This window comes from Pleurodeles waltl, chromosome 1_2 (assembly GCF_031143425.1).
Source record: "Pleurodeles waltl isolate 20211129_DDA chromosome 1_2, aPleWal1.hap1.20221129, whole genome shotgun sequence".
In the NCBI taxonomy this organism is placed as follows: Eukaryota; Metazoa; Chordata; class Amphibia; order Caudata; family Salamandridae; genus Pleurodeles; species Pleurodeles waltl.
In genome coordinates this window covers 1233721435-1233735203 of record NC_090437.1, presented here as the reverse complement: position 1 = coordinate 1233735203, position 13769 = coordinate 1233721435, and the positions used below count along the sequence as shown (strand labels likewise).

General features: G+C 50.4%; 1 protein-coding gene across 2 annotated transcripts in view; it reads right to left on the bottom strand.

Annotated features, from left to right (window-relative positions):
• THNSL2 (threonine synthase like 2) overlaps positions 1-13769 on the bottom strand; it is an 87253-nt gene that overhangs the window by 41387 nt on the left and 32097 nt on the right. The window contains exon 2 of one of the 2 annotated variants that reach the window (XM_069204515.1): positions 7684-7919. The exons of the other annotated variant lie outside the window; for it this stretch is intronic. Coding sequence (XP_069060616.1) covers positions 7684-7906 — 223 coding nt within the window. The 5' untranslated portion in view covers positions 7907-7919. The remainder of the gene's footprint in view (positions 1-7683; positions 7920-13769) is intronic. 2 annotated transcript variants of the gene reach the window in all.

The window sequence follows — 13769 nt, the reverse complement described above, 5'->3', positions numbered from 1 at the left end:
GGTGCTGTTATTATTAGTTTTAGTCTGTTTTGACTCAGTTTGTTTACCAGATAAGGAAGGAGTGGGAGAGGGGGAAAAGCGTAAGCAAATATCCCTGACCAACTCATCCATAACGCATTGCCCCTGGACTCAGGGTGTGGATACCTGTACACGAAGTCTTGGCATTTTGCGTTTTCTTTTGTTGCGAAGAGGTCTATTTCTGGTGTTCCCCATTGTAGAAAGTAAATCAGTAGGATCTGGGGATGAATTTCCCACTCGTGTGTTTGTTGGCGTGCTCAACTGAGATTGTCGGCCAACTGGTTTTGAATTCCTGGGATGTATTGTGCTATTAGGCGAATGTGATTGTGAATCGCCCAATGCCAAATCTTTTGTGCTAAGAGACACAGTTGTGATGAGTGTGTCCCTCCTTGTTTGTTTAGGTAATACCTTGTTGTCATGTTGTCTGTTTTGACAAGAATGTGTTTGTGGGTTATTAGTGGTTGAAATGCTTTTAATGCTAGATACACTGCTAACAGTTCTAAATGATTTATATGCAGTTGTTTTTGTTGAACGTCCCATTGTCCCTGTATTCTGTGCTGGTTGAGGTGTGCTCCCCACCCCATCATAGAAGTATCTGTTGTAATTATGTAGTGAGGCACTGGGTCTTGGAATGGCCGCCCTTGGTTTAAATTTATAGGTTTCCACCATTGAAGCGAGAAGTGTGTCTGGCGGTCTAACAACACTAGATCTTGGAGTTGACCCTGTGCTTGTGTCCATTGTTTTGCTAGGCACTGTTGTAAGGGCCGCATGTGCAGTCTTGCGTTTGGGACAATGGCTATGCATGAAGACATCATGCCTAGAAGTTTCATGACAAACCTTACTTGGTAGTGTTGGTTTGGTTGCATGTTTAATATTATATTTTGGAAGGCTTGTACTCTTTGTGGACTTGGAGTGGCAATGGCCTTTTGTGTGTTGAGTGTTGCTCCCAAGTATTGTTGTATTTGGGATGGTTGTAGATGTGATTTTTGGTAATTTATAGAGAACCCTAGTTTGTGTAGAGTTTCTATAACGTATTGTGTGTGAATCAGACACTGTTGTTGAGTGCTGGTTTTTATTAACCAATCGTCTAAGTAAGGGAATACGTGCATGTGCTGTCTCCTGATGTGAGCGGCTACTACTGCAAGACATTTTGGTAACACTTTGAATTGGTAATGCACGCCTTGGATTACAAACCTTAAGTATTTCCTGTGGGAAGGATGTATGGGTATGTGGAAATACGCATCCTTGAGATCTAATGTTGACATGTAGTCTTGTTTTTTGAGCAAGGGAATCGCGTCTTGAAGTGTCACCATGTGAAAGTGATCTGATTTGATGTAAAGATTCAGTGTTCTGAGGTCTAATATGGGTCTCAGAGTCTTGTCTTTCTTTGGAATTAGGAAATACAGGGAGTAGACACCTGTTCCTTTTTGATAGTTGGGCACTAGTTCTATTGCTTGTTTTTGTTACAATGCTTGGACTTCTAGTTGTAACAGGTCTAAGTGTTGTTTGGACATATTGTGTGCTCTTGGAGGCACATCTGGTGGTAATTGTAGGAATTCTATGCAATAACCATGTTGGATAATGGCTAGGACCCATGCATCCGTAGTTATGTGTTCCCAGTTGTGGTAATATGCCGTAAGTCTCCCCCTACTGGTGTTGTGTGGTAGGGGTTTGTGACATTGAAGTCACTGTTTGGTTTGTGGGGTTTTTGGGCACTGGAATTTCCCTCTTGGTTTAGGGAATTGTCCACCCCTATATTGTCCTCGAAAACCTCCTCTCTGATATTGGCCCTGATATGTGGGTCTGACTTGTGAGGTGGAAGGCTCTGTGGTCTGGGAACGAAACCCCCCCCTAAAGTGTGGCCTTCTAAAAGTGCCTTTGCTTTGTGGTGAGTAGAGCGCGCCCTTGGCTTTGGCTGTGTCCGTATCTTTTTTGAGTTTTTCTATTGCCGTATCGACCTCCAGCCCAAACAACTGTTGTTGGTTGAACGGCATATTCAGCACAGCCTGCTGTATCTCTGGCTTAAATCCGGAGCTCCGTAACCATGCGTGCCTACGAATGGTTACTGCAGTGTTCACTGTCCTCGCCGCAGTGTCTGCTGAGTCCATAGCCGACCTTATTTGGTTGTTGGAAATAGTTTGACCTTCCTCAACAACCTGTTGGGCACGTTTTTGGTACTCTTTGGGAAGGTGTTGAATGAGATGTTGCATTTCATCCCAATATGCCCTGTCGTATCAAGCCAGTAGAGCCTGAGAACTGGCAATCCGCCATTGATTGGCTGCCTGTGCTGCCACCCTCTTGCCTGCTGCATCGAATTTACGACTTTCCTTGTCGGGCGGTGGTGCGTCTCCTGAGGATTGGGAGTTTGCCCGCTTTCAGGCTGCTCCCACTACCACCGAATCAGGAGTTAATTGTTGAGTGATAAACACAGGGTCCGTTGGGGGAGGTTTATATTTCTTCTCCACCCTAGGCGTGATGGCTCTGCCTTTTACTGGATCCTGGAACACTTGTTTGGCGTGTTTTAACATGCCTGGCAGCATTGGCAAGCTTTGGTATGAGCTGTGAGTAGATGACAAGGTGTTGAACAAAAAGTCATCCTCTATGGGCTCTGCATGCATCGTTACATTATGACATGTAGCTGCCCTTGAAACCACCTGCATATATGCAGTGCGGTCCTCAGGTGGTGACGGCCTTGACGGGTAACAATCAGGACTATTATCTGAGACCGGTGCATCTACAAGTCCCATGCATCCGGGTCATCCTGGGTCATCCCCGTGTGTGTTGGCGACTGCATCATTGGTGGCGTTGCTACCGGGGACAGTTGTGGCAAATGTAACGGAGATTGCTGTGGCGAGAAACTTGGTGGTGTTTTCTCTTTAGCCACTTTTGATTTTGGCTGCATTTCCGTCTCATGGAATGCGAGCTTCCTCTTGATTTTTATTGGAAGAAGAGTTAGAATTTTCCCGGTTTCTTTTTGTATATGCAACCTCCTCTGGGTATGGTCTGGCTCTGCCATGCCCAGTTCTTGTTCAAATCTGTGCCCTTGTAACTGAGCTGAAAGGCCTTGCTCTTCTGTATAGGAGCTTGGTTTCGGCTCCGAGGCTGCATGTTTCGGCACCAAAGATTTTTGTACAGTCTTTTTCGGCTCCGAGGAAACCTTCTTGACTTTAGCGGTGCCGAACTCTCGGTGCCGAGATGGTTCGGAGCCGGTATCTCGACCGGAGTCGGATGTCTTCGGCTGCTGGGAGGCCTTTTTCGGTGCCGATGTTTGGTCACTGTGTTTTCAGGTTAAGCCATGGCCTGTTGGCGGTGGCATCCCCTTGGTCTTCATTATCTTTGAGTGAGTCTTTTCCGGGGCTGGTTTACTCACAGTTTCTTGCTGTGTCTTCGGCTGCTCACTTTCAGACTCGTCCGAGTCCGAATCCCGAATGGAGAACCTCTCCTCTTCCTCGACGTCGATCTGCTCGGCCGGTGACGACGCCATCTGGAGTCTTCGAGCTCTTCGATCTCGTAGTGTTTTCTTGGATCGAAATGCCCAACAGGCCTCGCAAGTATCCTCCCTGTGTTCGGGGGATAAACACAGATTACAGACCAAGTGTTGGTCTGTTTAAGGATACTTTGCGTGGCAGTTGGGGCAGAAGCGGAAGGGGGTCCGGTCCATGAGGTTTGAAGATGGATGCAGTCGGGCCAACCAGGCCCCGCCGGAGAGTGGAAGCCCCGAAGGGCTGCCAGAGCGCTTCTTTCTTCAGTGTCGATGCTAATACTAAACGGGTACCGAGCGCGAACAATACCGTTGAATTTTCCGATAACTAACTAACTTTCCCGAATCGAAACACGGAGCGAAGGGGAACACGTCCGAACCCGATGGTGGAAAGAAAACAATCTAAGATGGAGTTGATGCCCATGCGCAATGGAGCCGAAAGGGAGGAGTCCCTCGGTCTCGTGACTCGAAAAGACTTCTCCGAAGAAAAACAACTTGTAACACTCCGAGTCCAACACTAGATGGCAGGATAATGCACAGCATGCGTATCTGCAGCTACACATGCCATCGGAAATATATATATATATATATATATATATACATATATATATATATATATATATATATATATACACACATAGTGCACTGGAAACTTCTACCCCACTACAAGAAATACATTACATTTTCAAGTGGAGAACCGAGCTGGATGATGGAATACCCAAGGGTCAATGGATAACAGTCTGGGCCAGGACAGCTAAGTCCTTCATTTGAGCTTAGTACGAAGAAAGTGCCTACACAATAATGCTTCAGAGGTACTTGACTCCAATTCAGTTAGCACATATTCACAAGGGCACCAACACTTGCTAGGGTGTGGGGGGTTCTGAAACCCAAGGGACAAACTTACACTTTTGGTGGGAGTATCTCAACTCCTGACACTTTTGGGAGGCAGTGCTGGCCCAGAACCAGAGTATTACAGGAGTTGGGTTGGACACAGATCCTTTGGTTGCAGTGGACAATGGGGGCCTTTTTCCTCTTAACTCAGCTGCTGGGAAACTTATTTCCCAATTACTACTTGCAGCTAGAATGTCTGCTGCACAAAAAAATAAGAGGCTAGAAACTCCCACTGTAGCCGCCTGTTAATAAAGTATGAAATCCCAACTCCATGAAAAGACTTACAGCCTCAGTCCATAACACGCTGTTGTGGTCTGAAAAATCAGGTACCCATCTTTAACGTTTATAAAGCAACAGGACTCCTCAACACATATCGACTGAGCCTCAAGAATTCTTAAGATGGCGGATTCTCCTGGAGAGGGAGAGTAAAGTGGGAGGATCTCCTGTGCATGAGTTGCATGTTGGTGTCTGGGTGGTATTCAGTAGCCTGAAGGTAACCCTTGGATCCTACATGATTGAGTTGAGGTTCATCATGGAGGGTACGTGAAGAAGTAATTGAACTGTAGGCCCCTACCTGGGCACTTGAAATTCAATAAGGGGATTGCCTTAACCATGTTTGTTAACAATGTTGTATGTAGATAGGCAATATTTAACACGTGTTTCCTCCTGGATGTACCAATTCAAGACTTTCTGTATGAGAACATTGGCGTCTATTCTACGGCCTTTCAATTGTTTGTTGAATTTTCCTAGAACGTTGTTTGAAAAAAAAGTCTGTCAGGTGGATCTGGAAGTTGCACGCAAGGATGCTGCAGACATTCCATAGACATAACTCAAGTATGTCCATGGGTGAGGATATAAATTTGCCTAACTGCACCTTAGAAGGCTCAGCAGGTTCACTGAGACACCTTCTGATGTCAAAACATAAGACATACTTGCTCTGGAGTTTCAAAGAAGGTAGAGGCTAACAGCTGCAGAGAAATGGTGGATTCACCCAAGAGTCACTGTTTCAGTACTGGCCAAGACAAGGGAGGTGCAGGGGAACTAGTGAAGGTGATTAGACCAGGAAATAAATGGGATATTGGGGCTGTGATGATTGTAGAAAATATCTCGGCACACGTGCCCTGTTCAGATCACCTGCACAAGGCCCAGACAATTGTTCGCAGGAAGCCATGAAGAAGAGTCGTCTGAGCACAAAAGTCAGTAAAGTCACACTTACAGCTGGATAGGGAGGTGATGGAATGCAGTAGACTTGGGTTTGGGTCACAGTTAATATTATGAAGAGGTCCTTCCATCCACCATCTGTGAAAGTCGTGAGGTGTGGGTGCAATATGTGGAAACCAGGCCCATCGCGTGGCCACTTTTTTAAGCTTTTCAGGACGAGGGGCTAGGGAAGTGAACGTGCTCATGAGTGCTGAGTGATATGGACACCTTGAATGTTACCCATATATTAAAAACAAAGTCACAGTAGCAAGTCACAGCCATACAAAGACAAATGCTTAACACAACCAGCGAAAAGAGATTTGTGGCAACTCTAGATTATTTCTACAAATATCTGTCTGTAACCTGTCTGTGATACCGCCACAATGCTGCCATGTATTTTGAAAGACCAGAAACGCTGGCATGGCTCTGACAATCTGTCAATCAAACCTCTCATCAAACAGCGCTATTCTGGTTGCCACTTTCATGGCCGGATTTCAAACCCAGAGTGGGCTCCTCCTGGGCAAACTCATGTAAGGTCCAAAGATTTAAGTTCCTAATATGTGGAAGTACAGGCTCCCTTCATCACTCTCTATCAGTTTATCAATGACACCTCACTGCTAACTGGCATGCACATCTCTGCAAACCGCGAGGTTTCCTGCTGTGTCCATCCTAGACTAAAGATAAGCATCTATTTAAATCTGTTTAAAACATTACCCGAGGATCTAAGCCCCATCACGCTACATTGTACCGGCCAAAGAGTCCACAATGTGTGGCAAAACACCCGTCAAGAAAGATGGAAACCTGGCTCACTGAGTTAAATACCCACCGCTGACACCTGCCATCTGCAAGTCTCAGGCTGAAACTCTGGCAGGGCGGACTTAGCCTTGGGTTCTTCTGGACGCCGTGGATTAAATAACCCTAGATTGAATAACAGCAAAGTTTATGGGGCCAGGGCAAGGAAAGACAGAGCCTAGAAATGGCAGAAGTGTGGTATGAAGCGCTATATAGAAATTACGATATTCTTACTACTAATAACAAGAACAATAATAAAGATAGAAAGATAAATAAAACCGTTGGACAGTTTTAAAACAGCGCTTCAGGGAACAAAGGTCCTTCTGTTCAAAAGTCTGTTTATTTACTAGAAAATACAATAAAATATTTGTCCCGCGAGTCACACACCTCACTACCTTCTACAGTGGCGTGGCTGCGTTTAGCTTAAGTCTGATGTTTTGAGAAGAGGCTGTGCAATTTCAAAATGCAGAAAACTCCTTGCTTTCTGTCCTGCAACACAAGATAATCAGGCCATGTCTCAGCAAAGATAAATTCCCAAAAAAGCCTTTTTCATTTGCAAGAGGACAGAGTCCACGCAAATTAAGAAATCCCTATCAGCCCAGAGCTTGTCTCCATTACCGGAACAAGGAACTGTCCATATTTGCTACTAAACAGATTTTGAGAATTTAAGGCCAGATGTATCAGCCCGATTGGGCCATTTGCGATCTCAAAAATGCATTTTGGTATGTATGAATCCCAATTTGCGATTACATATCGATTCGGTATTAGGAAGGGGCGTGTCAAGACCCTTCCTAATACCGATTCACAGTGGTATGTGGGAATGTTTTGTGACCGAAATGCGGTTGCAAAACATTTGCATTTTACCACCTACTTGAAGTAGGTGGCAACCCATTCGCAAACGGGAAGGGGTCCCCAAGGGGGGACCCCTTCCCCTTTGTGAATCTATGAGAAAACATTTTTTAAGAGCGGGCATTGGTCCCACGGACCAGTGTCTACTCTTGAAAAATGAAAAGAAAACTTTTCATTTTTCTTTTTTAAACTCATCCCGTTTTCCTTTAAGGAAAGGAAAATGGACTGCATTTAAAAAAAAGATTCGCAGAGATGGTGGTCTCCTGAGCCCAGCAGGCCACCATCCCTGTGATTGTAGCCATTCACAGTGGGTCGCAAATTGCAACCTACCACATGAATATTAATGAGGTAGGTTGATTTGCGGGCCATTGGGAATCGCTAGATAAAACTCCTGGAGTTTCATACATTCAAACAGTGATACTCTCTGTCAGGGTTTTTGCCGCAGATTGTACCGTTCAGCTCTTGCCTTGGAATGATCTCAGGAGGGATGAAGACTGCACACACTTCCTTCACCAGCTCTGTGTAGGAAAAGCTGCTCCATTTCTGCAGAGTGGGGCTGTCCAGTTTAGGGATATCTTCAGGCATGAAGAGGCCGCCATCTGGAGCGAATCCAGAAAAAAGGACCGCCTCAAAGTCCACCCCACTGACTCCTCCCTGGGTGCTGGTATACTTCATGGCGCCAAATGTGCTGTAAAGAAAATAAGATATTCAATGTTTGACATTCTCTGTGTTAAAAGCACACTTCTTAGGTAATAAGACATTTATTATGAATATGGCAGGGAATGATCTGTATGGGATTCGTAGCATTGCTTTAAAACAATTTGAAGTCAACATGTGCAATTGAGTGAGACAGTGTTATACATTATACATTGCTCCTGAACCTGTTCTGCTAATTTAAAGGTTTTGACTCAATGTACGCATCTCAAAGGTGGAAGAAGATGTGAGATGGATCGAGACACTGAGGGGGTCATTCTGACCTCGGCGGTAAAAGGCGCCTACCGCCGGTCAGAAATCCTCCATAATCCCGCCGCGGTCGCGGAAACCCGCCACGGTCATTCTGACCCGCAGAAGGCAAACCTCCGAAAATCCGACCGCCACAACAGACCGCCAGACCAGCGGTCGGCGGAAAGGTGGAGGTGACCAAACCTCCACCGTCACGCCAACAGAAATACGCCCATCCCATTACGACCCACGAATCCACGCGGCGGTCATTCAAACGCGGTATTCCATTGGCGGGACACACCGCCGCGGTCAGAATACACACAAACGAACAAAACTCAGCCACATTGGACGATTTGAATCCCACACACCTGATACACATACACACACCACTCCCACACACACAATACAATATAAAACACACACCCACATCACCCACAAACCCCTACGCTAAAAAATTCGTCAAGAAGGCAAGAGCGAGACACCAGCATCCAAAAAATAACAGCCACAGCCACTCAACACCATCACCCACACACTATCCACACACAAAACAACACACACCACCACACTCAACTCACTTAAATACACATACTCCACCCCACACATCATACACACCACCCCATGGCACCCCAAAGACAACCCCGCTTCACAGATGAAGAACTCAGGGTCATGGTGGAGGAAATCGTTCGGGTAGAGCCCCAGCTGTTCGGCACACAGATACAATACACCAGCATTGCCCGGAGGACGGAGCTATGGCAGAGGATTGTCGACAGGGTGAACGCAGTGGGACAGCACCCCAGAAATCGGGAAGACATCAGGAAGCGATGGAACGACCTACGGGGGAAGGTGCGTTCCATGGTATCCAGGCACAACATCGCCGTGCAGAAGACTGGCGGAGGACCCCCACCTCAACCCCCACAATTCACATCATGGGAGGAGGAAGTCTTGAACATCCTGCATCCTGACGGCCTCGCAGGAGTCGGCGGAGGAATGGATACTGGTAAGTTGAAGCTTCAATACTGCTTCCCCCCCACCTGCATGCCAAATCAGACCCCAACCCTCACCCCCATCCTCGAACCCCACCCTCACCCCCACCCCCATCCTCACCCCCACCCTCACCCCCACCACCATCCTCACCCCCACCACCATCCTCACCCCCACCCCCAGCACACCTATTCCCCGCCAATGTCTCACCATCACAACCCACACATCCCAAAACCTAGGCCTGCATGCGTCCACTAAGCATGGACACCCATCACCAAAGCATGCCCAATGCATATACACATCCCCCCCACAAGCCACCCTCACCAAAGCCCCCACACACGAATGCCAGCACTTGGGGACACGAGAACCCACAGATACACCCATATGCCACACATTGAAACTATAACCATACCTCTATACCCCTGCAGGACCCGACCGTCAACACACCGCGGCGGAGGGGCCAGAATTCTCCACACCCCCCACCCAAGAGGCCGTCAGCGATGACAGCAGCTCTGTCGACCTGGACACCGATGACCAGCCCGGACCATCGGGGACCTCTGGACAGTCGGTTCCCCTCACACAGGCCCAGGCCACTACAGACCCAAACCCCTCTGGGAACACCAGCACAGCTCCCACCCAGCGGGCCCATGCCTCTATCTCCAGGGCGCGTCAATCTGCGGTGTGTCTACCACTACAGGGCACCCAGGATAACCCACCACCCCAACAACAACAGGGACCTGGGGGCAGTGGTAGTGGGCACACCGGCCAGGGGGCAGAGGCCCAGGGAAACAGGGGAACTCGGAGGGCAGCTGTGCGACAGGGGGGGGAGGAGAGGCCCAGGGAACCCACTCTCCACGAGGTCCTCACCACCATCATGGGAGCATACAACCGCTCCCAGGAGACGATGGCGACGGTACTGGCCCGGTTCCAGGAGATCCAGGTGCTGCAGGAGGAACACTATCGGGGGTACAGGGAGGACATCAGAGCCATCAACACCACCCTGGTTACCATGGTAGGGCTGCTGCAGGACCTCGTCAACAACAGGGCGGACACTGAACAACACCCAAGGGCCCCTGCCACTAGCCTGGACCAAGAACAGCCAACCACCTCCGCCGGCGCTAGTGGACAGGAGGCCCCCGCACAGCAGCAGCCCACCAGACCCCCACCTCCTGCAGGAGAAGAACCACCCCGCAAGAGGGCCCTGAGATCTCGCAAGAAGACAGAGTAGGATGTCAAGACCCCCGCCAGCAACGGATACCACCTGATGTCATCCCACTGTCCCACATTGTCACCCTGTCCATCCTTGAACTGCCCATGCTCCATCTCTCCACAGGCCTCTGGACAATGCACCTGTGTGACTGTTACTCTGGACTCTGCCATGGACATTCCTTCACCATAGCCCCCACCCACTTGAAACCACCCATCCCATTTTGAGCACTTAAATAAACACCTATTTTGCACCAAAATATCTGGAGTCTGGCTGTGATTTCAATAGATTGTAATTGACATGACAGTGCAAATATGTCCTTGTACATGGTGAAGTCAACAAACAGCTGCCACAAAGCTGTAGTCCATGGGGAAACGAAGCACAGGACTCGTAGTGGGGACCCCAGATCTGAAATAGGGAGGGAAAAGCCAAAACTCAGTCATCATACACTGGGGGAAATAGACAGGCAGCAGAGATGCTGGAGAGTAGTTAACATTTACTAAATTATCTTTGAAATGTTACCTGTGTCCTATTGGAAGTACTGTTCAATGATTCTGTCCCTGTTGTCTGTTTCAGCCCCGTCGTCTTCCTCCTCGTCACTCTCCTCAGGTTCCACCGCTGCCACAACACCACCGTCTCGACCATCCTCCTGCAGGAAAGGCACCTGGCGGCGCAAAGCCAGGTTGTGAAGCATGCAGCAGGCCACGATGATGTGACACACCTTCTTAGGTGAGTACATTAGGGATCCACCTGTCATATGCAGGCACCGAAACCTGGCCTTTAGGAGGCCAAAGGTGCGTTCGATCACCCTCCTAGTACGCCCATGGGCCTCATTGTACCGTTCCTCTGCCCTGGTCCGGGGATTCCTTACTGGGGTCAGTAGCCACGACAGGTTGGGGTACCCAGAGTCCCCCACTAGCCATACACGGTGTCTCTGTAGCTGTTCCATCACGTAAGGGACGCTGCTATTCCTGAGGATGTAGGCGTCATGCACTGACCCTGGGAATTTGGCATTTACATGCGAGATGTACTGGTCAGCCAAACACACCACCTGGATGTTCATTGAATGGTAATTTTTTCTGTTCCTGTACACCTGCTCCCTGTCTCTTGGGGGAACCAAAGCCACATGGGTCCCATCAATGGCACCAATTACGTTGGGAATATGTCCAAGGGCGTAGAAATCACCCTTCACTGTAGCCAATTCGCCCACCTCAGGGAAAATGATGTAGCTCCTCACGGATTTCATCAGGGCAGACAACACTCTGGATAACACCTTCGAAAACATGGGCTGAGACATCCCAGAAGCAATTCCCACGGTTGTCTGAAATGACCCACTTGCCAAGAAATGGAGTACTGACATGACCTGCACCAGAGGGGGAATCCCTGTGGGTTGGCGGATGGGGGACATCAGGTCGGGCTCCAGCTGGGCACACAGTTCATGGATAGTGGCACGGTTAAGACGGTAGGTCAGGATAATGTGGCGTTCTTCCATTGTCGACAGGTCCACCAGCGGTCGGTACACGGGAGGATTCATCCGTCTCCTCGCCCAACCCAGCGGACGGTGCCTAGGAAGGACAACATGGAGCACACAGTCAAGCAACCCACAGGTACGTACTCACAGCTAGCACAGTAAACGATTCTCTATGCAGTGAATGGCGTGTCTGAGTGGCTATGCAAGGCCTAGGCCTGTGTGACGCTGTTGAAATTGAGCCATGTGGGCCCTGGAAATGGCGGCTGCCTGACCTGTGAAGTGTGACAATGGGATGTGAGGTCAATGCGCTGGCGTGGCACACCGCGGCGGGCGAAGACCGCGGCGCAAAGCCGCATTGGTTAACATTGAAGCCTATGGGTTTCAGGAGCCAATGGCGAAGGGCGCCGGCGGTGGCGGGACGCACCGCCGCGGTACGCACCGCCGCGGACGTCACCGCCATTTTCTATCTACTTATCCACTTGCGACTTGAACTTTCACAGGAGAGGACCTATACTGCAAGTGTTGCTGTGACCTCGGTCTGGAAGGGACAATGGCTGCTGCGGCTGGGGAAAGGGCCCCTGCCTTCACTGGAGAGGAGTTGGAGAAACTTGTGGATGGGGTCCTCCCCCAGTATGCCCTACTCTACGGTCCTCCAGACCAACAAGTGAGTTTAATTCAATATGGATTTGGGGCCACTGGCTGGCTTGGGGGCCTGGCGGGGGGCATGGCGGGGGGCCTGGCGGGGATGGGGGGCATGTTGGCCCTGGCGGGGGGCATGGCGGGGGGCCTGGCGGGGATGGGGGGCATGTTGGGCCTGGCGGGGGGCATGGCGGGGGACCTGGCGGGGATGGGGGGCATGTTGGGCCTGGCGGGGGGCATGGCGGGGGGCCTGGCGGGGATGGGGGGCATGTTGGGCCTGGCGGGGGCATGGCGGGGGGCCTGGCGGGGATGGGGGGCATGTTGGGCCTGGCGGGGGGCATGGCGGGGATGGGGGGCATGTTGGGCCTGGCGGGGGGCCTGGCGGGGATGGGGGGCGTTGGGCCACTGGAAAGGAAAATGCTGAGAAACTTGAACGTGGTATTTCTCCCTCCCTGTACGTGTCACATAGGTCCGCGCCCATGAGAAGATCGGGATTTGGCGTGCCATCGCCAAGGAAGTCCGGACCCTGGGGGTCCACCATCGACGGGGCACCCACTGCCGCAAGAGGTGGGAGGACATCCGCCGCGGGACCAAGAAGACCGCCGAGTCTCTGCTGGGGATGGCCTCCCAACGTAGGCGGGGTGCCTGCCGTCAACTGAGCCCCCTGATGTTCCGGATCCTGGCGGTGGCCTACCCTGAATTGGATGGGCGCGTGAGGGCAGCACAGCAGACACAAGGGGGTGAGTACAAGCATTATCTACTCTGTTGTCGCGCAGTGGAGGTGTCTGGGTGGGGGAGGAGGGCTGGGGGTCCCCCTAGGCCAGGGCGATATCTGTAGGCTGGGCACCCCCGTAAGCCCCTGTGTCCCCAGCCACCACCCTCAGTAGTTTGTCAGTACAGCCATCCCTGGGCCGTGTCATCCATGGGTGCAGTTGTCAACTCTAGGCGTGTAGGGCATGTTTCACGGAATGCGTAGCGGACCCCAAGTGCGCAACTTAGTGCAGGGGGCATCTGTGTCTGTCATGTCCGCTAACTGTACCGGAGATCCATGTACTCAATATCCCTTTATTTCTCTCTCCCCCCCCTTTTTGTTTGTCTTTCTGTGCTTGTGTGCATCAGCATCATCAGGCGGAGGAGAAGTGGCATCGGGGCAGGAGGGAGCTGCATCTCACATGGCCCAGGAGGGCCATGCCACAGAGTCAGACTGGACCAGTGAGACGGAGGGCGAGGGGAGCACCACGACGGGGACGACTGGACCCTGCAGCGACACGGACACGTCCTCGGAAGGGGGCTCCCTT